Consider the following 27,649-nt stretch of genomic DNA (forward strand, 5'->3'; position numbering starts at 1 on the left):
ATGTGTCTATTACAAATACAAGCGGCTTGCCTTGCCTGCCTTAAGAGTTTCTTACCGGCTTGGGCACTCTAGTGGGACACCAAGCAGCGACTGGCACTGTGAGACTAGGTCGCCACACGAAGCTGGCAGCTGCAGTGCACGTGGTATTGCTCCTTGAGCTTCTGCATGCTCTTTTTCTACAGTTAGACCACCCAGTTGAGCAGCAGTATAACGGCGGGTGTGTGATGCTAGGTTCTTAAACATTGAGCCTCACAGAAAACAGAGCGCATAGAAAACCCTCTATAGCCGTTAGCTGAGAATAAATTTGACATCGCTGCGGTAGAAGGTCTTTGTCAATTCCGTCCAGTCCCAGTGGCTATGCCATGACCTAAAAAAATATTTCGTTTCCTTCACACAGCAATGAGGATATATGACAAACAAACTATAAGGTTGGAAAAGCTTGATTCATGTCCTCAATCGCTACTAACTCATCCTTATTGTGGCTTTTCTTAGGGCATACTTTATGTCTATAATCAAGGCCCATACTGCCCTGAAACACACCTCAGCATTGCTGAGCCCAGCATACATGGGAACAGATCAGGACAGATTGTCTGCATACGTAAGATGATTAACAACAGTGTGCCCAAAATAAAGTCGGTTTTAACCCTTATTCAGCTGATTTGATCATCATCCTATACACATTCAATACAATAGGACAAAAATACCTCTCTGAACTGTTAATATAATTAAGCGTTAAATATGCTACAAAAAAAAAAACAAATAAGCGTACCGATGTGTTTCTTAGAACTTATCTGCTGCTATTGAAACTTGCCATGATAAATAACCTGAACAAAAATATAAAAAATAATTCTGGTAATGGGGTTCAGGAGGGAATTACTGTACCACTGTTGTGTTGAACAATGAATAAATGAATAAACAAAGACATGTCAAAGACATAATTTACCACAATCTCTGGGAAATGAACTGTCCTGTTCCATTCACAGCAATGGCTGCTCTCCAGGATAATATGTACAAACTGTAGTTACTCGTTAGGGGTCTTGTGTAACCCTTCACAGGAGGCAAGCGTGTTACGTTTATCTTACACTGACAGCCGACAAAATCCTAATCTAGAAACACCACTGCAGAGAAAAAAAGGAGATGCTGGCAACACACGGGTGTCCAAATCTGTTGCCAGGCAGTGTGCCATTTCTCTTCAGGATTCAGTGGGTTTAGAGCCGCGCAGGTTTGAAATGCGACGTTAAATTTCAGGTTATGTGCAATGTTATTTCTGTTAGGAGGGATAACCTACAATAAATGGATAACCAACAAACGAAGGGAAATGTAATTAAGTACTGTGTAAAAAATCTGTGACATCACAATTACAATATTTCTCCTGGGGTTTTACAGCTTAAAAATACTTCAGTTTAATTAGACTAATGACACAGATACTGTTTGGCTAGAAATACCCACTGAGGAAGAATTAAACACACAAGCAGAATGTTAGGCCACCTTGGCCATTAAGGTGGACCCTGGTGTAGGTCATGGCCGCCCTCAGGAAACCCCAACAATATCCAGAATTATGTAAACATATAACAAAGATCACACACACATACACACGTACACACAAACACAGATCAAAGCCCTCACAGAACCTCCAAAATGGAGAAGTATCAGCAAGGAGAAAGGCATGAAGAGAAAACACACATACAGTATATAAACACTTTGATTGTAATAACAACTACCTCGTGTTGTTCTCAGTAATAACTTGTGTCACATATGGAATAATTTCCTAGAGGCTTTAAGGACAGATAAACAACACACCACCTTGTGTCCATAAAGGCGGTTTTGTTCTCAGAGCGGCAAGCTAAAAGGATGCTGTCAGTTGCTAAGATACTAATGTGTCATAAGCAGCGTGCTCCTCCCGGTCTGCTCCTGTGATGTCATACTAGTAGTAGTGATGTACTGAAAATACCAGTGTAAAATGTACAATCATTTACTCAGTCATTCATGGGGGGTGGACGGTTGTTTTGACTGGATACTTACTTATTTATTCATTGTTCCTGGATGATGAATGGATGAAATAATTAAAGATTACACTTCCTTTTCCCAAGCGCATAAAAATTCAAAGACAAAAGATGTCTGTTAGCACCCATTTAGACACCACCCAATTCTCACATGATGCTGCATAATGGTCAAGAATGAGTTTCAGAGCTTCAAGGGAGAAAAACAGTGTCTACCGTTAAAGTCAGAGATCTTGGACAGGGAGTCCAGGACTCCCTGGGGGTCCTCAGAGTTAGTGCAGGAAGGTGAGGCAACCTATGTGTTTAAAGGGTGTGTCATGCCAAACAACAAGCCACGTTTTGACTTGCATTTTGAATATTTTAGGTCATAGATGCTGTTTGTGTGTGTGGTAATTGTGAATGAAAGCTACCTCCTATGTCAGCTCTAGCAGACACAGAAATAAGACGGCGAAATCAGGCCAATTACAACAGCTGGTCAGTCTGAAGTCATGTTGCTGAGCTCCTTATTATTCATCGAGTACCAGTGAGCTGGTAAAGGATGTGATAACAGGCTCTCCTTGGGAGCTGTGTGCAATCAGAGTCAAGCAGCTTAGCCCTTGTGCCAATATCTAAGGAGAAATGGCAAAATGGAAGCCCCGAGTTATTCCTGCAGGGTTTTCTATACAAGACTAGAATGGGTTTGAAACAAGGTAAACAAGGCCAACTTTTCACCAAAAAATGGTAGGAGAGAACTTCAAGATATTACCACAAAGTAATGAATCTTGTGGGCAGGGCACTTAAGTTTTGAAATCTATACTACTGAAGTTCCCCAAGTCAGGATTGATCCATGCCTACGGAAGTTTCTCCGGATTCATTAGCCCACACCAAAGATGCCTTAGGACTGGGTTTGACAGAAATGTCAACTTAAAACGAGCCATTCTTTTTATCCAATCCAGGAATGCCTGTGTGGACTCGCCAGCACACACCGGCTGCCAGCGTGCTGTGAAGCAAGAGTTGTGCGAAGAATGTTTAAAGATGCGATACACATGAATCAAAAAATTAGTAGCAAATAATAAAACCTATTTGTGAAACAACGCACACATTGAGAGAGGCTTAGTGTGACCATAGGTAAGGCAGTCATTAGGTAGCCGATCTACAGACCAACAATGTCAGACAAAGGAATCATGGAACATTTAACATCCAAACCACATGATATATCCACAAATCTGCCTAAACTAATTTTATAGCTAGTATTCTATGCAGTTAAAGGTATGTAGAAAGGAGTATCTAGGCCAGTTCAATTAGCAACTTCCATTGATTCATAAACCCACGAGATACTGTCTCCCAATGGCTAATCCTCTCAAACAATGTTGAGCCCAAAAACCTTCTGAACCAACGTACCTGGGAATGCTTGTCTGCAGCTGCAAACCACCCTGGACGTACCTTACAGACCACATCATTGTCTTCTTAGCGTGCCATTATATAAAGCCCCATTTACACTTTGTGTGTAGGAGCAGTGAGCGCACTACGTGTTGAGTCGCACACAGGTGAATGGATAGCAGTAGGATAACCAAACTAGCCAAACTCCAGGCCAGCCACTAGGCCCCTGGCAGTCTTGATAAGGTTGTTTGGGGGGGTTTTGGAGGATTACTACTGACCCTGCTGAAGACGTTCACAGCCAGTCACAGTTCACATCCACACCTGAGTCCCCTCTTTGCTGGAGGACAGAGAAGAAGAGATGCGAGGACGGCAAGTGGAAGTGATCTGGACGAGAAACACAAGCACGGAGGCTGTTTCCTACTTGTTAATAGCAGATTGAGCTCTGCACATTAGGTCTAATTACACGTCATGACTGCCATATTCGTGCCAAAGTGGCCAAATAGAAATGAAGTTTAGACTGTAAACAGTAATCATTTCGAGATGTGTCAATTTAAATTGAACATGAAATTTAAAAAAAACACTAAAGCAGAAACTCTCTCGTTAATACTCAGAAACGGGTGCGCGCGCACTTCTGTATGTTTCCTTTGATGTTTACCCAGCAAAGCAGTTCAGTAAAATGTCACATCCTTGCAACATCTTATAACCTTTCTAATGAGCAGACTGACTGTAGCCAACATTTCTGTTGCGGAGTCATTTGTTGAAAGCTGAGCGCGTCTAAGCAACACCACTCACCACCTAACTGTTAAATCTCTACAAAGAGGGGAAAATAGGAAAACTGATGTCACGCTCACCTCAGTAAATTACGTCCAACTTCTTTGCCGCTTTTCAGTTAAGATTTGTTTTAATTACCGCGCTCAGTAAGGAGAAATTAAATCCCCCAAAGCTTTTTTTTCTACCAAAGACTGAACATTGAAGTTGCTGTTGCCATTTTTATGCCGAGTATCCTGAAAGGCGCAACAGTGTGTTGTCGTAAATCATCCTCGTAGCCACCTGGACCCTGTTCTCTTCTAGCTGCACTGATGGAGCGAGCTCCGTCAAGCTAACTGGACTCCCTTAAGACCGGAAGTACCACGAGTTCCCCTTACAAAATAAAAGCGTCGCTATCAATATGTGTCAAACAAATGAAAGCGCTTGCGTCTCAAGTTTTTTTTATTTATTTTTTTTAAATACCAAACTATCAGAACCAGATGTAGTTTTAGTATCACCGGCAGACTTGACACTCACATACACACGCTTTGTGCAATTATTGTATATTAAGGTGTTATTTGTTGACCAGCATAATACCCTAAATTACAGTAGGCTAGCCTGTTGTTTCTGTACTAGGCTATAGTATGGCAAAATTTGGTATTGAAAGCATATTGTTCCACTGGCACCCTCTCGTGGTGAAAACATGTATTACGACCCAAAGTTTGTTCATTACTTCAACACATTGCAGTTGCATTATACATGTACACAAACAAATCCCAAAACAGGCCTACCCCTTATGCCCGGAATAGCCCCTCTTAGTGTTACATTATTTCATATTATAGTTTGATTATGATTATTGTTTATGTTTGATGTTGGTGGAGCTGATTTATATAGCCTACTTTAAACTGCTCACATATATTTTACGTTAAAAAAATGATATATTATATTATTATATAAAACTATAGCTGTCACATAAATGTAGTGGATTAAAAAGTACACCATGTCCTTCCATCTACTTCAAAATTGTACAGTAGGCCTACTTGAGTAGATTACGGTACTTAATTTTACCACTGTACAAAACAGTGCCACAACAAACACTGCTTATTCAAATGGACATAAGGAGAATGTGCGTAGTTTAATTAAGACAGTGATAAAGACAGAACAGAACAGTTTTAATAGAGCCTAATATTCAGCCATGAAACATCAGGATTGCTGTGGGTAGTGTGTTATGTCTTGTTTATGTGCATCTGTGAATGAGGAGGGGAGCTTAAACTGCAACACCATCAGTATTAACCACAAGAGGGTGCCAGACCAACGTGAAGGAATGGGAGTCATGTGACTCTATGACCAAAATTCTAGCCTGACAAACCAGACCAACAACAAGATGTTGACTCTGGCTGCAAATTACATTTGCTGCTGCTAGGGTGCGTCTAGATTACTAGACTACCAGTATTCATGACTGACAGGCACAGCTGCTCTTGTTGGCATTAGTCCAAATGAAATAAGAGAGGGTCATAAAGACGCTTTGTGCAAGCTGTGTGGAAAGAAATGGGACTCATGTACTCCAGAAGCTAGATTAACTTGACACATCATCTTAAAAAAACAGCAAAATATGCGGCTATTAATAATCCACTCTTAGTAATGTAAGCATGATAATGTGTGTATGTGGAAATAGTTTTGTATGACATATTGTATTTGAGATTTAACAGGAATACATTTTCATGTTATAGAAATGTTTATTTAGGTAAAGTTTAAAAAGTTTAGTGGCAAGTTGTTGAAAGAAAGAAATAAAGAGAGAAATTAGAGAACACAAATGTAGGAAATGTAAGCAAAGGACACAACTCAAAGTAGTCTTTTTATATCTCAATTGACATCTTAGTGCAAGTCAGTGCAAGAAAAAATACAAGGATAGAGGCAATGTCATGTGAGGAGTCAAACTTGATCACAAACCTTAACAGATGAGCTACAGTGCCACAGGGCAGCCCTGTGTGTGCTCATTAAAATCCAGTGTCTTTGTAGACAACCTTTGAATAGTTTAAATTTAAACAAATCATAAATAATGAATACAAAAGAAACACGTAGAGGAATGGATAAGGAAATAAGGTGATCGTGTGTCAGAATGAGAGCATCACTGTAGCATTATCAGCACGATAAGATACTAGAATCTATTATTCTCAAAGTTTATGGTGTTTCACAATTCTTGTTCAATAGAAACAGCATAGGCTATAATTCACTTGTGTAAACAAACAACTTGTGTAAGCTTTCCATGAAAACAGCAGAAAGCAATATGCAAACTAGATAGAGACCACAACCTATAATGTCCATTCTTCCTGTTAGTTCATGAGTTATTGTGTTTTCACTAATGTGGCCTCTAATTATTGTAAACACATTACGGTGCAAAGTGACTCAGTGTATCAGCGTTAAATATAGTAAGTATTTTCTCACATGAAAGAATGTCATGGCATTGTGGGATAGCGGAGCCAATAGTGACAGTATTAAGTACTAAGATCCATCAGTCTCCTGTCACATAAATCATATTTACCTTTGCCGCTTTGGACAAACACAGTAATGTTTTTACACTGTGATGGGTCACAGCTTTCTTTTACACCAAAAAAGCCTGTGTTAGTATCCAGCTATTTGAGCCAGGTAAAAGGAAGCCAGAGTTTCTTTGTATAGGCCTTATTGATATGTAATATGTCAATTTCATTCATTAAATAACTTTACAATACGTAATGTGGTTATTTGTCAGTCGCTGACATATAATAACCTTCCACTTCCGTTTAGCGAGGAGGTTTCCCCTTTACTCTGTTTGTGTTGGCTTAGTATTTTCTATTCACATTGTCCCCTAGAGAGGCTCTTGTTGTTACATGGAGATCCTACCCCGGGTCCCCTTTCCTTTTTCCCAACCCCTTTGGGGGGACTTTAAAAAAACGTAAATTTTTCTTGGTATTTTAAATTTTTTGGGGCATTTCCCCTTTTCTCCCCCTTTATTTTAAACACTGGCTGGGGAGCTTGGGTTTCCCCCCTTTATGATTTTGATGAACTGGGATATTCTTTTTCCCCCGGCGCTTACAAACCGTCCAACAATAAAGGACACATTTTGTGGATGAGAAATTTAGCCTCTTTCCCTCAAAGATCCTCTGGGGCCTCACTGAGGGAGACTTTGTTTCTCCACAGCCTGAAAAGCACAGTGGTGCAACATTTAATATTTTTTAAAATTTTTCAATATTTAAAAAAGAGCCAAAAAATACGCTGATTTTAAATAAAAAGCACGATGTATTTAAGCTGATAAACAAAATCTACCCGGGGCCTGTAAGACCCAAAACCCTTGGGCCCAGAGACACCATGGGAGCAAGTTTACCTGTGACTGCAGACCCAGACCGGGCGTAAGGCTCTAACCAGGGGCCTTTCCCCTCCAAAAACACTCCTGTTAGACTTTCCCGACTGGGAAAATAAACAATACACACCAAAAAACAAACCGTTTATCCCCCCCAATTTTGAGTTGTGTGGGCAAATAAAGTCAACTAAAAAGGGAAAAAAAATTAAATACCAGTTTTTTCAAACCCGGACCTTTGTTTTGTGTGTGTGTAAATGACTGAGGGAACGCAATTTTTAAAAGGGTCCCGTATTAAGCGGGAAAAATTAACAGACTGGGGGTGCAAAATCGAAACCCCGTGGGGCCCTTACACGTCCCGGTTTTTTGGGCCCCTGAAAGGGGTTTTTTTTTTGTCATTAAAAAAAAGGGTCCGATTGCAAGATTATGGGAAGGGGTCCCTTCTGAGTAGACCTTTTTTTGACTTCCTTTTAAACCTGCTGTTTATCCAAAATAGCTCTGCGTTCGCTAGCACTAAAAACCCCCAGACTCGATTTAAAAAAAAACAATACTTTGGCGGGTAAACCCAAAAATATTTTCACTTTAAATCTTAAACTATGTAAAATTTCTGTATTTTTTAGCCTTTTTTTATCTTAAACAACGCCAAAGCCTTTCACTACAGTACATTTACCATCCACACGTGGCCGGGGGGGGCCGTACAAAATGCCACCCGCTCGTCAGATAAACATTCACCACATTCACACTCGTGCGCAGCCCGGCAAAATCGGGGTTCGTGTCTTTCCCAAAGGGCACTTTGACAATGACTGTAGGGGGGATCGAACCACCAAACCCCCCGATCGCAGCAACCGCTCTACCCTGAGCCACAGCCGCTATTGTTTTTTTCCCCCAACTAAGTTGGGATGGGTTTGGAAAATGAAAGAGACCCAAAACGGTGTTTCATAGTTTTTTTTTTTTTCTTTCGACTTTGAATGAAGTGTATTTTACAAGTCTAAAATGACTGTTCATTTACATGGAGTGTGGTGGCTTTAGCAAATGCAATTCCGCAGATGTTTTTAAGTTTAAAAAAAGGATTGTTCTCTTTAACAGAAGAGCCGACCACCTTAGAAATGTTTTCCTTAATTTTGGCTGACACTTATATTAATCTGAGCCTGTCAGTGGCAAAACAAGCACTGTTGTGAAGGTAAATATAAGCTGGACATTATTGCCCCATTAACTTACATTGTAGCTTGTTTCACTGCTGCCGACTGCAGCGACCTTGTTTAATACTGGAGCGACGTCAAAGAATGTTGTTACCATCGTTCACTTAGACACAAAAACATAGGAAAGCCCAGGTTGCAAAAAATAGTTGTTACCCTTTAAATTTAAATTTAAACCCACAGGAGCACATTTTATTGATTTCAGTAAAGACTACAAAAAAAAAACAAAGGGGAAAAAGGAATAAAGATAAAATAAATGTATGCTATAGGAAAACACCTGAAATAAAAAAGAAATTCAAAATAAAAAAAGACAAAACTTACAGTGTGTGTGTGTGTGTGTGTGTGTGTTTGTGCATTTTCACAAACTCACTCTATTCTGTTCAGCTTCTGACAGAGAGGTATAACTCTGGCCAGCTCCACTGCCACTTCATCACCACAATTATTCCATCCCAGACTAGAAATTAGAATTTGGAAAAACAATCAATCAAACATGTAGATCAGGGCTAAAAACACAGAGATTCTAAAACAGAATCGATCATGTTTGTGTCCCATGTACAGTGGCAAGAAAAAGAAAAGGAACCCTTTGGAATTTCCCATATTCATGCACAATTCAACCATATAATATGGTCTGATCTGAAACAGCGTTACTTATATTGTAATAGACAACAATAAACTACTAACATTCATTTAATAATTTTCAGAACTGGCATACCTATTAAATAATCTCAATACAAAAAATAGGACATAGTATGTGAGCCCTTTCACAAATGTTCTTTAACCCTTGCGTTGTCTTTCCGTCAACCATGAAAAAAAACCGTTTAGGTCACTTTTTTTCAAAATTATCATATGTTGTTCTTACATTTTGTCACTTTTTTCAATGTTGTGGGTGCTTTTTTGAGTTTTATTAATATTTTTGAGGTTGACATTTTCAGCGCTTATTTTGACGGCCCATTTTTTGTGACAAATGTTTTTGTTTGGTGTTTTACTGAAAACGGATCAAATTTGACCCGAGGACAACACAAGGGTTAAAAAATGGTTGTATAGTGGTTAGTTGTGCATTGTTCTGTACAAAACACATTAAACTGATTACAGACTCTTCAGATGAAGCAAAATGGAAAAATCTAGTTTTTTAAAAAGTGAAAGAGAACCAGTCTTAGGCAGTGTTCTTAGTTAGCGAGGGTAGGAGCTAGGGAGCATTTTTGTTGTTGTAGATTATCTGTATCGGAACTATATTTGCCTGATAACTAATAAAGTTAATTCATTAAAAGTGTGCCGCTCTGTGTCTGTCCCTCTGCTTTGGCTTCACTCCCACTGAGTCTGACATAAAGCCCCGCCCACAACACTCTCTCACTATCTTTTACTGGGTATTATTAGAAAGTTTCAAGTTTATTAAATAACTGCTTAAAGAATTTTCAAAAAGTTTGGTGTTAGAGTTTGTAACATTCCAAAATCTTAATTTTGACATCAAGATTAAAATGAACACTGTAAATGCAAACCTGTTTCAAATTGCATACCAGTTCCGAATATCAGTTATTTGTATCTTTAATGACTCTCCTAGCCTTTTTCTGGCTACGCAGCCTACATTATACTGAAAGTAAAGTAAAATGGAGTAGGAATTATCATCCTCTGTAGTCCGTTTGCTGCCCCTGGCCGTGCCTGAACACACGTTACTCATTCAGAAAACATTGCACTCAAAGATGTAAGGAAGTTTCAGAGTAGCTGTCAGTCATCTGATGTAAAATTGAAGTTTCCTCGAAACAAGGTGAAACGTTTTTTTTTTTAAGATATACTGTAAGAATTACCGTAATCACCCCCGCCACCTCTAGAATTTCCTGGAAGGGGAAATACCCCCCCCTTCAGGAGAGGAATGTGAAAACACCTCTCAAGTGACAAACTTTGCCCAGATACTCTTGGGATACTATGGATGGGGGGGAGAAGGGGGGGGGGGGGGGGGGGGGGGGATATCCTGATATTTTTCTGTAGCAATACAAGGATGCAAAGTATCATTCTTTTAATATATAAGTGTTGGTCAGTTTGTCTGCTTGACAATCCCATTTTGCAGCAACATTTTTTGTTGTTGCAAAAAAGTGATAAATGTATCTTTTTAGATATTACAAAACATTTTGAAACAGAGAATGGCATGGTGTTATTTCAGTTAGCATAATAGTTGGTATGATTTGCATTGAGAGATGATCTTATGTGTGGTGAAGGGTATGTGGAACTTGATCAGGATGCATAGTATCCTGGATCCATAAAAATAACTGGCCTTTAAAAATAAAACTCTGCCTGCTTCTATGGGAATTTAACAGAGGGGTGTGTATATTTATGCCCCCTGTATTTTAACATGGGGGGGGGGTGTACTTATGCCCCCTGTATTTTAAGGAAGAACAGTTATTTATTTACAATACATTATTCATTCACAAAGAAAACTGGTGTTGTTGAAAGGTTGAATTTTCCTAAAATTAAGATCAATTTTCAAAAGATGTTTTTTTATTTCTTATTTTAATCAACTTTAGCATTGGGGTGTAAACTTTCTCAAGCCATTGTATATATGTTGCATGTTACACTTCCACTGTTTAGAAACTAAAGTCCACTCCATTTTTCCTTTTCAGTTTCCGTGGTCACATCTGCTTCTTCTTCTCCTCTGAGAAAACAAGCCTGTATTGCATTGTGGTATATGAGAGTAAAATGTAGGGTACATCATATGTACACTCAAATTAGCAGTGCATTGTGGGTATTTTAAAGTGGAAAATATAGTGAATAGTGAAAATCTGACTTCTGAGTCCAAATGGAACATATAACTTCAACACAACGAATCTTGTGTTATAGATAGATACCTTTATTGTCATTATACATGTACAATACACATGTTATTACTCTGGTAGACTGCACAAATCACCTTTATGGTTTTTTTTTTAAAGATATGAAGAAATACTCAGGTGGTGCCTGTAAAATATGTCTTCATCATTAATTGCTGCCAATGAATGATATAATCATTTATAATCTAGGTTCTGTCCGAGGTTTCTGCCTGTTTAAAGGAAGTATTTTTGCCTTGTCGCACCAATTCATTATCTTGTGAGAATTGTTGGGTCTCTGTAATTTATAGTGTCGTCTAAACTAAAGATGTTCCGATACCAGTATCGGAAAAGCCTCCGATACTTCCTAAAATACTGGTATCGGGAAGTACTGGAGTTTATGCACCGATCAGATACCACATAATTTAGCCAGGAAGAAGTTTATAAAAGTAGTTAAATCATCTTCTTTTCCATTATGATTTGCTGTCAAACTGGATAACAAAAGTTCTATTGTGTTAATTGTCTGATTTTGTTTGTTTGTATGTTTCACAAAAAGTTTTACGTCAGCCCCACGCCAAACAACAAAAACAGAAATCATATCACATCCATGCAGTAATAGTAGTATACAGCTGTTAAAACAATCAAATATGCAAGTTCCAGTATCGGAATCGGTATCAGTATCAGGAAGCAAAAAAGTCTAGACCCACTCTGACGGTAAAGGGTCCAGAGCTCATGTCTGTTATGACTTGACACTGTAAATAAACTGTAAATTGAACAGAATCTTACCCCACATCCTGTATGAGGGGACAGTGGGCCAGACTGGCAGCTACAGCACACAGCTCTGAAGTCCCAATAGAGGTCAGACTGTCGGACCATACAAGAAAAAGAAACATACCTCAACAAATCTAGTCATCAATCAGGACTGTGACTCTCAAAACAGCAGAAGCTTAAGAGTCTTACTGAATCTTGGTGAGGTTCTTCATGCACGTTATTGCTTTGGACAGACTCACTGACCCTTCATGTCCAATCCTGTTCTCTGAAATACTAGAAAAACTCACATTTACATAAAGAATATGGAAGTGTGATAAATGTCAATAAGAAGTATGAATGTGTGTGGGACCTACTCCAACACAGTGATGTGCGTCAGTGATGGTAGAACCTGGGCCATCCTGGCAGCAGTGAGATCCCCGAGACTGTTACTGGACAGACTGGGACAAAGCATTAGGTTGATGTTTTATTTGTGTGCTGGTATAAATATGCAAACTAAAACATATTTCATTCATATTCTTCTCTTTAACCGAAATACACACAATACAAATGATAAAATATTGGAGGGGTGGGTGGGGGGAAAAACGATACAGCATAGTATCGCTATATTTTCCATTGCAATACTGTTGCTACTGTGTACTATTACTATGTACAGTATGTGTTGGTCAGTTTGTCTGCTTGACAATCCCATTTTGCAGCAATAAAAGCGAATTGAAACAGAGAAATGTATCTTTAAAGCAGATGTTGACAACGTTTCCTCGTGGGGACATCATTTAAAATTTGGAAAAATTTGAAGTTGGAAAAAAAGGGTAATAAATTGCAATATATCGCAGCATATTGCAATATGTTTGAAATCGCAATAATATCGTATCGTGACATAAGCATAGTGATGATATCGTTTTGTGAGACCTCTGGTGATTGCCACCCCTACAATAATACACCTGAAAAGTTTAGCAAAGAACACAATTGAAATTGAAGACTAGAAATGATTACATGTGGTAATAAAAAGTGTTCATTGCACAAAAATGTTACATAGCTTAAGGTAGAGCTTAGCTGAAATAAGTGCATCTCTTTTCCAGGGTAGCAAACTTCCAAGTGGTTGATTTGCAGTCTTTAACAATGAAGACAAACGCTTCAACACTAGTGTGTCTTAATCACAGTCCCCTTTGTTTCTTTTGAGTGTTATTTAGCGTCTTTAGCCATGCGAACAAGCAGTGCAAATGTTGTGCAGTGTAGAATATTTCACCTCTTAGAAGGTCTTTCACAGGAATGATTCAAATATATAAATAAATTGTCATTGTGTCCTTACTGCAGCTCTTCCAGGTGACTACAGCTCTTCAAAGCTTCAAGTAGCTTTTCTCCTGATTGGTCGCTGATCAGGTTTTTCGATAGACTGGAAGACAGGCAGACAGACATAAACCCACATCATATAAACGTAAAAAAATAAATAAATAAAAACTAGTTGTGTAGTGTTTTTTTTTTTTATACTACCACTGGATGGTGCCAAAATCAGAAGCACTGAAGCGATTTGCAACCATAACACACAAGGAATACACACAATTTTAGTCTGAATCGATCCATTGGCGTGGCTCTCAGATCTTTCATTTCACTTTCTGACTCTCGTAATAACTTTAAATATTTTATTGCTTTATGTACATCAATTTGTGGCAGCGCTTTAAACAGCTGCGGCCCTGAAGCAAAACTGCATTTCGTTGCACTGTACCTGTACATGTGTAATGACAATAAAGTTGAATCTGATCTAATCTAATCCAATCTAATTAGGCATGGGCCTGTATGATAACCATCAGGGAAAAATATCACGGTTTGGCGGTATTGCGGTATTGTAATTACAACTTTAAGATGTATTATTTTGAAATGCCTGGGTTTTTCTTTCCATTGAACAGAATATATTTTATATTTTTATTTTAACCCACTGCTCACTGGCAGGGAGGGGGATTTCTGAACTGCACTTTCTTTTCTTGATGACTCATGAAAAACAGCCGGTCCATGACTAACCTCCGTGTGCTTTTTAATGTATTTTATATTTTCTGTCTTCTCTGCGAAGCAAGGGGCTGAAGGGCAAAATGAACTATATACCATATAAGTAAAATGTAATATTATTACACATAGTACAACAACAACACCATGTGTCATAAATAAATAAAAACAGCAACACCTAAGGAAGGCCACACTGCTGCTGTCAGTCCCACACTTGAAAAGGAAGAACCTGCTGCCAACGTAAGCAGCTGTTCCCCATTAAGAAGGTGGTGACAGTTAATAAAATGGCGGGTATTTATTGAGTGATCATTTCACACAGGCATAGTCATGCAGTGGGGTCCATGGTCGTTACATCCAGCTTAACTGTATTCCTGAGTGAAGCCAAAAATAGCAAAGCGACAGATTTATCATTGAAAATAGAGGTTTTTGGCCTTTTTGCTTCTATTGTATTTAGCAAAGTTGTATTTAACTTTCAGACTAGTCAAAAGACAACAACTGAAATACAAATGTAGGTGTTTCATTTACTCCAGTACACTTTGTCTATTTGCACCTGTAGATTTCTCCTAAACGGTTAGTGTTACACAATGCCTAATTTGCATATTTAAACATAAAATAAAGAGGCTGTTTTCTTAAAGTATGAATGTTTTCATACTCTGAGGCAAAAATCTCCACTTCAGCAACACTTAAATACACCAAACTTTCCAGATAAATTCCCATCAATATTCTGAAGGTTTTCAAAGATGCATCATTCATTTATTCATTCATATCCTGATTTGTAAAACATTTTACTCCTATAAACATAGTAGAACTATACAGTATATATATGTATGTATGTATGTATATATATATATATATGTATATATATATATTCTTTGACAGTATTTCCTTTTTTATGTATGAAGTAATGAAAGTCATGTATTCCTAAATAATAATAAAAATATATTTTATCTATATAGAGCTTTTAAAAGAACTCAAAGACACTAAAATAAAACTAGTACATTAAAGGGTAATTCTTTTTTTTTTCTCTCAACCTGGACCCCATTTCCCCATGCATCTTTGATTAATAGACTGATTTTAAAAAGTCAAGACTGATAATGTTATCAGACACTTTTAGTAACAATCTGACCCTGTCAGTAGCAAAAACAAAATCACTTTCAGTGGACAAAAGTCAAAGGTGCACAATTCCCCCTTAAGGTTACATTGTAGCTCGGTTCGCATCGCCCATCACTGCAATCTCGCTCAATACTGGACCATATTCAAAGATTTCTGGTCACATCTGTCTATTAGACACAAATTCATGGGTAAATGGGGTTGAAAAAAAAACAAAATTACACTTTAAGCACTAAATTAAAAAATAAAAGCACCCAATTGCCCTTTCTTTTTTCAATAATGTTAAGGGGAGACTTAACTCACTACAGGTGAATAGGGTACACTTTTTAACATCAACAACATAAAACTTCCTTTAGTCTAATATTGTTTTGTGTTAGAGGTTTTCTAAAATTTTGTTTTTGAAATATGCAAATGATTCTTTATCTTATCAAATATGTGCTAGTTTGCATACATTTTCAGAACATTGGATAAAAGCCAGGGTCAAAAGCTTTTACAAAGAGAATTTCAGATATCTCTTTTTATCACATGTCTTGTCTCTAGTCTACCGGCTGCATGAACAGTTCACACCAAACACAAAGCCAAGTGTAAGAAAGATTGCTCACGCAACACACACAAAGGCTCAGCAGTCATTGGAAATCATACAATAATTACCTGCAGCATTAGAATAACATGAATGATGAATATGTGTAAAATATGAAGGAAAGATCGCACACAAGCTGGCCTGTTGACAATGTGGGGGTTGTAGGGGTTAAATGACACTGACTAACTGATAATTAATAAAACAATACACAATATATATAATTTGAATAAATAAAATCAGAACATACACAACAACATACAAGAAAGACAAATGTTTTTGACATGTAAAACATTAAAAAATAATCTGTTATCAAAGTCCAGACAGTACTGTAAGTGCCTACTAGTGTTTGTCTACCCTTTCTTTTTTTACAAATAGGAACTTCCTGCCTACCTGATCTTCCTGAGTTCCGTCCACATAGGAAGGAGTCTGGTCAGCTGCTCTATTCCTCTATCAGCCATCCTCCAGCTGTCCAGCCTGACAAAACAAGAGAAAGAACCCATCCAAGATCACTGATGGCCACATTTCTTTCATTGCAGACAGAAATTAGGTCAACCACATTTGTTTATGTGCAGCATGCTCACTCGATGTCCTCCATTCGTGTGAGTCCCTCCATAGCAGCTAGGAGATCTAGCAAACCGTTTGCTTTTGACGGGCCCATCACTGTATCAATCTTATTTAGCCTGGCACACACACAATGCACAAACAAAGGGTCAAATTTAATGTTCAACCAGGCATCAAATCCTCTGTGAAATTCTTATATTGGCCCCGACCTTGCGGTGGATATCTCTCATGTGAGGAGGATTTATTTCCATGTAAGTATGATATCTATTCATATGCTATGCAAACATTATTAACATCTGCCATGAAAGTTCTGCCCTTGCAGCTCATCAGTGAAAAACACATTACATCCTAGCACTATGAGAGAGGGAATGGTAAATTCCCAAGGGGAGGGAATGGAATCATGGGATCTGACCTCCCCCTTCATTTATGTAAGGTTCCTGTAGAGCTGATGACAGGCTGGTATGATGAGCTGCAGCAGCAGTGGGTGCAATTTGAGCAGTGAAAGTGAGCAGCAGCTTTGGCAGTTACTGTGAGTGCAACTCATAAATAGAGCAGATGATTAAAGTGTTATAGGATATGTGTAAGTTAAATTCATCAGTGTGACTGTTGCAGTAATGCAGATGTACTGTAAAGACTCCTGCCTGAAATAACTTGGCAGTTTTAGCTTCATATGTAAAATACATACTTACAACTACATAATTGGCAGCAATAAACAGGGCGCACATGATACTAAGTAAGTCTTCAGATTCAATAATGAGACTGCTATAGTAGACCAGATCGTGTTTCTTACTTGAGACTGCGTATAGAGTTGATATTCCTTAGTGCTTGTCCCAGGCACACACTGCTCTCTGCATTCAGCTGTAGGGAGTCCAGACTTGGGGTGCACACAGAAACACAAAACACACACACATACACACACACACACACATTGTAGCAGCCACTTCATATGTATTCAGTCATTTTGCACACACAAACATTCATTTGCATGTGTGTGTGGATGTGTCTCTTACCAAAGACCTTCCAGACTGACACATAGTTGCAGTGCTGTGACGAGCTGCAACCCTGCAGCCGCTGACCACCTACAATGAGACAGACTAGAGAAGAAAAGGCACATTTTACACCACTTCCACATTATCGGCATTATTTTCTCTTACATGTTGGTGATTGGTTTGTGAAAAATATTAATATTCTGTTAAATGCTTACTTGAGCGATTTTAGACGGGGACACATTTGGGTCATAGTCTGGGCTGCTGTGTCACTAATCACATGACCTGATAGGCTGGGACAGTAAAAATAAAGAATTGATTTCAACTTATCATCATGCTGGCTGTCTGCTTAAATCCAAGCCATGTTATGCAGTGCTTGGTCTCACATTGCCAGACCCTGCTCCACAGTGTGGCATATGAGCATGGAACATGGAACATGTGCACATAGAGAGGCAAGCTCTGGAATTCAAACAGCTGTTGAGTACTTGATGAGAATTTTACTCAAAAATATATATTTATATACTGTATATAGTATAATTTGTTGGTTCTTGCTCAGAGGATGTTTCCTGAATTGACCGGAGTTTAGAATGCCAACGCAAATAAAAGGAAGAAGGTGAGGGACATCCGGCCGAAAATAAGGGACATAAAACGTGTTTGTGTATATGTTGCTCACTTTAAGCACTTAATGCCTGCAACCTGCAGCAAGGCCTCTGAGAGCTTCTCAACCACCGTCACACAAGCCTCTTTGGAACCAATACTGTAGAAAACAAAAATACCTGCTTGTCATGCTAGAACTTTGAAACAGGCATTAGTAAAAGAGTCAAATGTGAAGTAAAGCTCTCACCTGAGACAAGTGAGATTTGGTAGCGAGGGCAGGACAGAACAGAGAAACTCAGCTCCTTCTACACCCAGGCTGTTGTGGGAGAAGCTGTGAATAACGAGAACAGACTGGATTTATTAGGGGTCCAAGCCCGAGAGGACTGGGAAGCACGGTAGCAAAGCTATGCGGTTCACACAGCAGGGCTGTGGAACCCTATTATTCTTCTCTTCTATTATTTTTCTCCGCAAAAAACTCCCTCTACAGCCTAAACGGTACATGTTGGCAGTGTGCCATTTTCAGGACTGGTCCAAAACTCCGAAAAGACCTCAGACGCAACAATTGACCCACTTCCACCCCTAGGTGGCGGTATAACAGAAATAGCCCTAACACATAAATAGCCCTATAACTCCCAAACGTATATCGGACATTTAAAAACCATATATCCATCAGCTGATCTAACTGAATCTCGTGATATAGGCCACGCCCATTTCCGCCTTGACTTTTATGCCTGAAAAATCACGATTTTTCGAACTCCTCCTAGAATGTGCAATTGATCTGCATGAAACTTGGCACATAGCATCTCCAGACTGACCTGACAAAAAGTTGTTAAAAGAATTTTTATAGAATAAAAATTGTGCATATTACGCACAAACACATTTTTGTTGCTAACTATGAAAACACCAACTTTGCCATATCTCAGCCAAAATAAATGCTGTCAAAGCCAAACTTTAGATTATTCCTTGTTATGACCCTCTGAGGCTCTAAAACAAATTTCACAAACATTGGCCACTAGGGGGCGCTACAAATACAAAAAGTTTATATCTCACGAACAACTCATCCTATTTTTACAATATTTGATGGGTAGCATCTAGGACCACTCCTGAGGCACCCCTTACAGTGGGCGTGGCCTATAGGACCTAGTTTGGATTAACCACTTGCACATAAATAAATTATGGGAAATTAACACCTGATTTACCAAATATTACACATGTGGACCACTAGGTGGCGCTACAATGACGTCAAACGTGTTTTTGCCTATAAGTCCCACATTATACACACATTAAAAATCTTTACATCCACGTGTTCACTGGATCGAGTCACCTGATACAAGCCCATTTCTGCTCAAAGTTCTTTTTGCAATATTGCGCTAAGCACAAAACTAACTTATCGTCCTAGGCCGTGCAACAGATATGCACAAAACTTGTTATGTGGCATCTCTAGTTAGCCGTGACAACCAAACAACACATTTGACAACCAAACTAATTTTCTCTAGCAAGCCACAAAACACATATCATATTATATCTCAACCAAATGAAATGTTATCAACAAAGATCTTGAAGGCAGTGTTTAACATGCCTCCCCGATGCTCTGTTTCAAATTTGGCGAAGATTGGCCTTTAGGGGTCGTTATAATCCACGTTTATTGGTTTTGTCTAAAAACTCAATGCATTTCAATGGGAAAAATGCAATATCTCTGCCACAGTATATGCCATCAACACCAAACCTGTGATGATTATTTGGCATGCTGCTGGGAGGCTCTGTACCAATTGTGGTAAATATAAGCCATTAGGAGGCGCTATAATCAACGTAAACCATTTTGGTCCATCCCTTCTGAGTGGGTTGTATATGACGCCAAATGACACTTCTTATTCATAACTTTGTAACTTAATAATATACTAATAGAAACATAGTGTCTTTTGGAGCTAAAAGCTAACAGTTGCCCCTGTTGTTTCACTGGATGACTCCCTATATATAGAACTGTGTGTGGCATTGCTGTGTGGTCCTGCAACCTTTTTAACATTCAAGTGACCTCAGGGATTTTTGCAATGGCACTGTACCGCCAACCTCGCGGCTCACACCTCTTGATAATTTCTGACGTTTGCCTCCCCACGTAACGCCTTGGGTTCCGCTTTCACGCACTCCACCAGTTTGCCGATGCTGACTCGCGTCGGGAAGACTGGCGCAATGAGGCTTGGACCCCGGTCATAACTGCTTGCAGTTCTAGTTTCTCTTTGTTTATTCCATTTTGTTTTACAAATAAGTCTCCCTTGCATACTACCTTCTGCATATTATATTCATAAAGAAAATTTAGAGTACTAACTCCAGCTCTGTCAGTGAAGGACACCTCGAGATGATGCTCGTCATAGATGCAAGCTGGTACCCCTCTACTGCACAGTCCACGAGGCTGGAAGAGAGAAGAGGAGAAGAGAAGAGAGGAGAGGAGAGGAGAGGTTATTTAAGTAATTTGCTAGCATTTTGTTTCCTGCGGTTGTCCGCTGCTTGCACAGAAACATGCATTGATAAAATGTTTATGTGTACAGCACAACCTAACCTACAGTTTAACATTTTATAGATATTGTTCACTTCAATTAATATACAATATAATTATTGTTCATGTCTCTGACCTCCTCCAAACATGTACAAGATGTCTCTTACTTCCTACTGAACAGTTCATTCTCAGCGTTTGTGTACATACATTTTCACACTTCACAAGATGCATGGTTTATAGAGTCATAGATCATACTTCAGGAAAGGTCAAGTGAAGCAACATTAAGCTTTTTGGAGTGGAGGCGGACTTTATTTAAATAAAATATGCAACCTGAATATATTACCTGACTGAGGTTATTTCAGTGGACTTCATCAAAGACAGGTGTAGAGTGTTGTTGTGAACCCTGCAAAGTAAAAGCATACAGTGATGTTACACATAATAACAAACGTGTTTCAGTGCAAAACCTGGAACCTGGAATTTATCACCAGATGTTCACCATCTGTGTAAACCCTGAAAACGCCCATTTCTGCACCGAATCGTCCCCAGGTTGCGCAAAGGTTCAACTCTTCCACACTATGTTGTCATTCAGTTTAGAAACAGGAAGGAGTAGTACAGCGCATCAGCCGCCGCAGAAAACAAGTAATGTTGTCTAATCCCTTTCAAATCATTTATCAGTCCGCTACTGACATCTGCTCACTGATCAACCTCACTACAAACAGCAGTTTTCCTTGAATTAGGGTGGCACCTAAATCATGGTTGCAGCTGTTACTCTGGTCCTGCTCCGAATCCTGCTATGCCATGCCCTGCTAAGTCCTGCTATACCCTGCAGTGCCCAGCTACGCCATGAACAGCTACAACCACTATTTCCAGTAATAGTTGCATTATCTTTATTGTGACTATTATTACCTTCTGCCTACCAAGTGTGTGCGTTTGTGTGTGTGTGTGTGTGTGTGTGTACATGCATGCATTTGCATTAGCTCACCTGATAGTGTGTATGTTGCTGCTGAGGCCCAGACAGCGACACACCAAACTAACAGCTTCCTCAGATCTGATCCAACGTTCCTCAATACTGACAAGAGAGAGACAGAGCAGCAGTTCATTCAACTGTTTGGACAGAAACGTGGCGATGTGTTTTCCCAAGACAAAAAGAAAAAACAATATGGATTGTATGGTAAGAAAAGGAAAGCTAAAAAATAAAGATCTAAGCTTAAGTTACCCACATTTCACTGCTACAGAAGGAATACTGACACAACTAATTCCCAGGTAATAAGTCACTGGTGTTGAAGCGGAAGAAACAAGCGACAAGCAAAATGTTTCTACACAACGGCATAGGCTCCATCTACTGTGTTCCTTCTTTCCTAATCTTGCTTTGCCAGACCTTCCTCCACGGCGCTGAGGGGGAGAGTCTGGCTAGTCGTCACAGCTTCTGGGATGAAAGAAAAACGTGCTCTGGTTTTTTGGCATTTCTTTAAACAAATCACAATTGTCTTGAGCGCCGAACAGAGCCATGGTGCTTCTGCAAAATAGCCTCGGGAAGGAACTTGTTTTGGTAAGTTTGAGAGTCAAGCTCCAGGCTTTGTAGCTAGATTCAGTAACTTTTCAGATCCCCTCAATGACTTGTTTTAGTCGTGCTATAGAAAACTCAGATTGGACTAGCTAGCTGTCTGGATTTACCCTGCAAACCCGGTAGTCATCATAAATTGACCGGACTTTAAAATGCAACTCAGAAGTGGAACGTCGTGGATATAGACTACTTCTTACCTGACACTGAATCCCCTCTGACTGCTGTTCAACAGTTTCACAAAGTCTTCAATGCAATCCGACTGCAGCAAATTGTTCTTGAATCTGTGGACCAACCAGTAATTAAATAAACACTGGACGACTTGAGACACTTTAATCAGTAGATGTCCTTCTGAGCGATTTCTATTCATATATACTCACATTAAATTAGTCAAGAAAAACATAAAAAATGCATTAACAACTATACTTTCTCAGTCTTTTCAATCAAAAATAAATATAATAATAGTCTGTTTAAATCTGGTTAAAAATGGTAATTATTCAGGAGTTTTGAGAGGGTTTCATGAGACAAAGAATTTTCATAGAAATTTCAGTTTACAGGAAAGTCCTAGATTTTTTTAAATTGTTTTTTGATTATAATAACTTAAGCATTGGTAAAAGAAAGGAACTGTGTTTGATGTTCCATGCTTATTTAAAGAAAAACAGTTATTGCTGGCATTTCATATGCATATGTCATCCTTGCATAGGAATATGGAGCAGTTTTGATGGTGTCTCATGTTATAATGCTCCATGACATGTTTATCTGTTACATAGTGAATAGTCAATCTTGAACTTTAACCTAACATGTTCAGCCCTAACGAGAGCTACAGTATAAGATGGTCTGAAGATGGAGGTGTACTTACTCCAGTTTGGTGAGACTGGGACAGGTAGAGACAATCTCTGCTAATCTGACCAGATAGTCACGTTCCAAACTACTCTCTCTGACACTGTCAAGGCAGCAGAAAAAGGTGAGGGGGGAGAAAAGAACAAACAAAGAATAACTCAATACAAGAGGACTTTTCAAAGGTACAGTACTACCTAACTGATGAATGCAATAGGCACTGAAACTTTTGAACTACCTAGTCACACAGCAAAAAGAGAGACCTACAGCTGTCTGTTAAGAATGCTAAAAATCAAACTGTGGTGTTGCTCTCACATATTGTAGCATTAGTTGTGCCACTATGAGATGATAACACATGGGGATCATTTTTGCTTGTTTTTGCTTGTTATTGCTAACTCCAGCCAGGGTTAGTTAACTAACTATGTAGCTGACTGAATATTTCCCTAAATTTAAGACAAACATCCCAAATTTGACCAAAATAAACAAAATGCCAATCCAGTCTAGCAGCAGAAGCCCCCCCCCCACCCTTTAACCACACACACAAATATTGTTGACATGGTTTTGCACAAATGTTGATATAATATTTTATTGTCTGCATCCTAAAAATTGTGTATATGTACCTGTTGTACTATGTGCTTTAGCAATTCTAAATGTCTATACGGTCATGTATAATGAAGCCTCTTTGAATTTGAATTTATTTTCCACTTCTGTTTGTTTCCATCGGTCAATGCCTGCTACTGTATGAGCTGCTAGTTACTAGTACTCTTGTTATTTTGTCCTACCTCAGCGTTTTTACACAACCTTCACATTGTGTAAACCAGACGAGACACTTTTCCTCTGCTCCCAAACTAGCAGCAGACATCAGAAGAATGAGTCCATGGACAAAGAGACCAACAGGGAAAAGGACTCTGTTAATTATGCCAGTTTTTCATGCTTTCAACAATTGGTTAAATTGTAGGGGTGGGAATCACTAGAGGCCTCACAACACAATATCATCACGATACTTATGTCATATGACGATATAATTGCGATTTTAAATATATTGCAATATTCTGCGATAATACCTTTTTTTTTCCCAATTCCACATTATGTCCCCAAGAGGAAACTTTGTCAACATCTGTTTCATCTAAAGAGATACATTTCTCTGTTTCACTTCCATTGTATTGCTTGCAAAATGGGATTGTCAAGCAGATAAACTGACCACTACATATATAGAAAAAGATCGACACATGTCTGTGTATCGATACAGTCGTGCCACGGAAAACATCATGAAAGTGTTCTGCATGGATTTTTCCACCACCCATATTAATTTGCCATTATTGTTGGCCCTTTGGTCATTCATTTCCACAATGCTCAGCCTTACCTGACTTCGACACCGGAGACGCTGTTACACATGCACAGTGTGCTGGCCACATCCAACAACCCCTGCTGGCTCAGACCGTTGTTGCTCAAACTATGGATGAAGACATATCAGTGACTAGGAAAGTATCATTCTATGTTTAACCTATTCTATTTGATAATATATGTGACCTATATTTTTATTTAAATATGCCTAATTTATTAAATACTTTATTTACTCTGTATAATTTTGAAGTATTCTACACAAAAGAACAGGCTGAGCTGCATGTCTTCATAATATCTTACTTCACATAGCTGGTGATTTTGAGCTTTTGTAGAGAATCCAGGAAACACTTAACTCCTTCATCTTCCAGTCGGTTGCTTGATAAACTGCAGTCAAAGGAAAGAATAACTATGCATCCATACCAATATTGTGTTAATAAGTAGTGGTCCCGATAAGTGTGTTCAGTATATGGGTGTTCACTATGACTGTATAAGGAAGAAGACGGGGTGTGTTTGTGGCTCATACTCCAGGTCAGACAGATGGGGACCCTGCTGTAGGATCTCGAGCAGCCTTTCCAAGTGTTCACCGTTCAGGTTACAACGAGTTAACCTGTGAGCACACACAGACAGTCAAACAGAGAGAGAGAGACAGACCGACAACACATAGACAGTTATGGTGTGTTCACACTTTTCTTTTTGCTGATAAAGAACTTCAAAAAAGTACTTCAAACTGACATTAATAATTAATTACTTTTAGTTCTTAATTTATCAATGTCTTCTTTTTGGCGACTCACAGTGGTTGACATGTGTGCTGCTCTAAAAAGTTGTATATTTTTTCAGTTTTAACAGTGTTTGTAATTTAACATTAAAATAAAAATAAAAATAAAAGAGGGAACATGTTCTCAACTTATTCACAGTTTGAAAAATTGTAAAATTCCTGCCAAGTTCCATCTTCATTAATGGTAGACAGCACTTTCTAACAGTGCTGGCAGTTTAATGATCATTTTTTTTACTGAACCACATTCAACGGCAGTCAGACTTAAAGAGAAACTAGAAGTAGTTAGATTTGATCTTGTATACAGTTTGTACAATGACTGCTTGGATAAGAGAGGTTTGATTGAGCATTCTGAAAAGCAAACACCCACCAAGTGTTTGTACTTCTACCAGTAGACAAAACAAATCACCAACCTGCAGCTGGCTTGTTCGGTTTTCACACTGGCAAAATGAATGAAGGATTCAATCTGAGGCCTGAAGAAGAGTTAGAAGCAGTATTTAAAGTTATTGCAGGGGCATCCTGTATTTAATATAATTACTCATATTAAGTTTAGCCAATGAACACACTGCCTGGATACAGAAAAGGGCATTAAAAAAAAAATCCTACGCAATCTCCACTGATGTGACTCGCTGACTGACAGTCAAACATCTGACCAACATCAAGGCTCCAGCTGTGGATGTGATGCTGTGGCTGACACTGGGGAAGAAGAAGTTAGGGTTGATTCATATTAAATAAGAAAGTGGTAATTGATACTATTACAACAAATATTTGCTGGGTTCAAAACAAGCAGCAACCTTGGTGTTGTACTCACTGCAGCAGATTTCAACGTCATTATAATTGTTGTACCTATTTATTTCTGGACTCTTCTCTGTGTGTATGCAACCTATATCTATAGAACAACATTTGCACAACAGGAGTCATTTCTGGACATTGCCATATTAATATGTTTCTAAATCTAACACACATACATGAAAACTCAGGTGTGTTGTATCCTACGCTGAGTTAGAAATGATCATACATGCCTTTGTTTCTTTGCGTTTGGATTACAGTAATTAGAGTCCGACCGATGCCGATACAAATATTTGGTTATTTAAGAATCCGATATTCTGATATATCGGGCGATATATATTAAAAAAATAATAATAATCCAGGAACGCGTAACAAAACATAAACAGATTTATTTTTGAGTTCACACTAAAATAATAGGAAAATAATTTGTTTTATTGTCACAACAAAACATCAAAATATAAGTTTTCATAAAAAAATGTTTACTGTTCGTGAATAGCAAAGAGTGAAAGTCAACGTTTCCTTTCTATCTAGTGACAGTGACCATGTCGTTAGTTCAGATTAGCACTGGTAAACTTATCTAGATCTAGGAATAGAAGGCATCATGTTCTCTCCTTTTTATTTGAGAAAAACGCAGAATTTTAAAATACATCCATATGGAAGCTTTTTAAGTAAGGAGCCGGTATACAGTAAATTCCATTTTATTCTTATTTTTCTAACTTCTGTGCTAAAGCAGATAATTTCTTTACTGTATGCCTAGGTTTCTTCTCTTTTAATGTGTTTTTTTTAATACTTTTTCTATAGCCTTGTTGGAGGGAGCCTGAGAACAAGAATCTTCTTGCCAACGACTCCTCCGCTGTAATTGTAATTGTCCACACTCATTAATTCATGCGTGTGTGTACGTCTTACTTGAGTCTCTGCAGTGATGCCATCTTTGGCAGAATCTTCACCAGACTCTCAATAGCCTTGTCTGGCAATGAGCTGTGAGACAAACTGAGACAACATAGAAGTATATTACCGTCTACCCGTTCGGTCAAAATGAAATAATAACGTGTGGATATACAATCAAAACAATCAAACTTACTCTAACTCAAAATGGGAGCGACACAGGACCAATCGTCCACAGATTCGGTTTGTGTCTGATGGCATGAGGCTGCTGTTGTTTATCCTGCAGCATTAAAGAGGATGGTTACTTTGTCTAAGTAATGACCGTCCACTGTGTGCATTTCCTTTAAACTCTTTATTACTTACTATACCTGAACATCTTTAGCTGCATTTTGTCATCCCTACAAAAAGAGCACAGAATGAGCTCATTAGTTGACACATTAAAATGCAGACGGAGGTATCCAGGTGTGGGGAGAATTTCACAGATGCAGCTTTTCTACCTTTTGTCAGGGCCGAACTTCAGAATCACCTGGTCTCTGTCTCCATGACTGTAAAACCAACAAGATGCTATCAGATAAACAATCTGCACATGTTAACACCGATACGTAGTTAACAAACCACTGTCTCCCCAATCAATCTATACCAATTCCTATGGCATTTATACTTGTACTTTATAAGCAGCTGTTGTAGTTCTGACTAGCAGCTCACCACATTGGGGAAACACATGCTCAATCTGTTGCTGCTCTAATAAAAATCATTAAAAGCCAAAGCAGTACAACAAAGAATACCTGATGTGAATTTGTGTTAAGTTGTCATGGGAGGACAATGCACCAGCCAGCATTACCACTCCTTCCATGCCAATCCCATTGTTACTGACACTGAAAAACACACACAAACAATGAGCCACGGAGAAGGACTTTACTTAGCTCTATAAAAGCCATT

The 27,649-nt window shown here is 38.7% G+C and overlaps 2 protein-coding genes across 4 annotated transcripts in view; both read right to left on the bottom strand.

Annotated features, from left to right (window-relative positions):
* cpne2 (copine II) overlaps positions 1 to 4,477 on the bottom strand; it is a 72,048-nt gene extending 67,571 nt beyond the window's left edge. Inside the window, exons 1-2 of one of the 2 annotated variants that reach the window (XM_032524148.1) lie at positions 4,211 to 4,473; positions 3,638 to 3,696 (exon numbers count right to left, since the gene is read on the bottom strand). The gene's annotated coding sequence lies outside the window, so the exon portion shown is untranslated. Of the gene's footprint in view, positions 1 to 3,637; positions 3,697 to 4,210 lie in introns of both variants that reach the window. The other variant, XM_032524147.1, reaches the window with a different exon arrangement.
* Positions 4,478 to 6,057: 1,580 nt separating this feature from the next.
* The window catches only part of nlrc5 (NLR family, CARD domain containing 5), a 51,802-nt gene continuing 30,210 nt past the window's right edge, over positions 6,058 to 27,649 (bottom strand). For both annotated transcript variants that reach the window (XM_032524130.1, XM_032524131.1), the window contains 30 exons: positions 27,496 to 27,585; positions 27,208 to 27,255; positions 27,079 to 27,108; positions 26,907 to 26,990; positions 26,732 to 26,815; positions 25,643 to 25,732; positions 25,450 to 25,509; positions 24,788 to 24,871; positions 24,565 to 24,648; positions 24,284 to 24,373; positions 23,703 to 23,768; positions 22,943 to 23,026; positions 22,284 to 22,367; positions 21,505 to 21,591; positions 20,866 to 20,925; positions 20,355 to 20,438; positions 18,279 to 18,362; positions 18,108 to 18,191; positions 17,653 to 17,727; positions 17,459 to 17,542; positions 17,239 to 17,322; positions 16,469 to 16,567; positions 16,278 to 16,361; positions 13,509 to 13,592; positions 12,556 to 12,639; positions 12,392 to 12,475; positions 12,218 to 12,295; positions 9,007 to 9,090; positions 7,475 to 7,550; positions 6,058 to 7,293 (listed from right to left, as the gene is read on the bottom strand). In XM_032524130.1, the coding sequence (XP_032380021.1) occupies positions 7,255 to 7,293; positions 7,475 to 7,550; positions 9,007 to 9,090; positions 12,218 to 12,295; positions 12,392 to 12,475; positions 12,556 to 12,639; positions 13,509 to 13,592; positions 16,278 to 16,361; positions 16,469 to 16,567; positions 17,239 to 17,322; positions 17,459 to 17,542; positions 17,653 to 17,727; positions 18,108 to 18,191; positions 18,279 to 18,362; positions 20,355 to 20,438; positions 20,866 to 20,925; positions 21,505 to 21,591; positions 22,284 to 22,367; positions 22,943 to 23,026; positions 23,703 to 23,768; positions 24,284 to 24,373; positions 24,565 to 24,648; positions 24,788 to 24,871; positions 25,450 to 25,509; positions 25,643 to 25,732; positions 26,732 to 26,815; positions 26,907 to 26,990; positions 27,079 to 27,108; positions 27,208 to 27,255; positions 27,496 to 27,585 (2,332 nt within the window). In that variant the 3' untranslated portion in view covers positions 6,058 to 7,254. The remainder of the gene's footprint in view (positions 7,294 to 7,474; positions 7,551 to 9,006; positions 9,091 to 12,217; positions 12,296 to 12,391; positions 12,476 to 12,555; positions 12,640 to 13,508; positions 13,593 to 16,277; positions 16,362 to 16,468; positions 16,568 to 17,238; positions 17,323 to 17,458; positions 17,543 to 17,652; positions 17,728 to 18,107; positions 18,192 to 18,278; positions 18,363 to 20,354; positions 20,439 to 20,865; positions 20,926 to 21,504; positions 21,592 to 22,283; positions 22,368 to 22,942; positions 23,027 to 23,702; positions 23,769 to 24,283; positions 24,374 to 24,564; positions 24,649 to 24,787; positions 24,872 to 25,449; positions 25,510 to 25,642; positions 25,733 to 26,731; positions 26,816 to 26,906; positions 26,991 to 27,078; positions 27,109 to 27,207; positions 27,256 to 27,495; positions 27,586 to 27,649) is intronic.

Source organism: Etheostoma spectabile, chromosome 8, assembly GCF_008692095.1.
Source record: "Etheostoma spectabile isolate EspeVRDwgs_2016 chromosome 8, UIUC_Espe_1.0, whole genome shotgun sequence".
Taxonomy (NCBI): domain Eukaryota; kingdom Metazoa; phylum Chordata; class Actinopteri; order Perciformes; family Percidae; genus Etheostoma; species Etheostoma spectabile.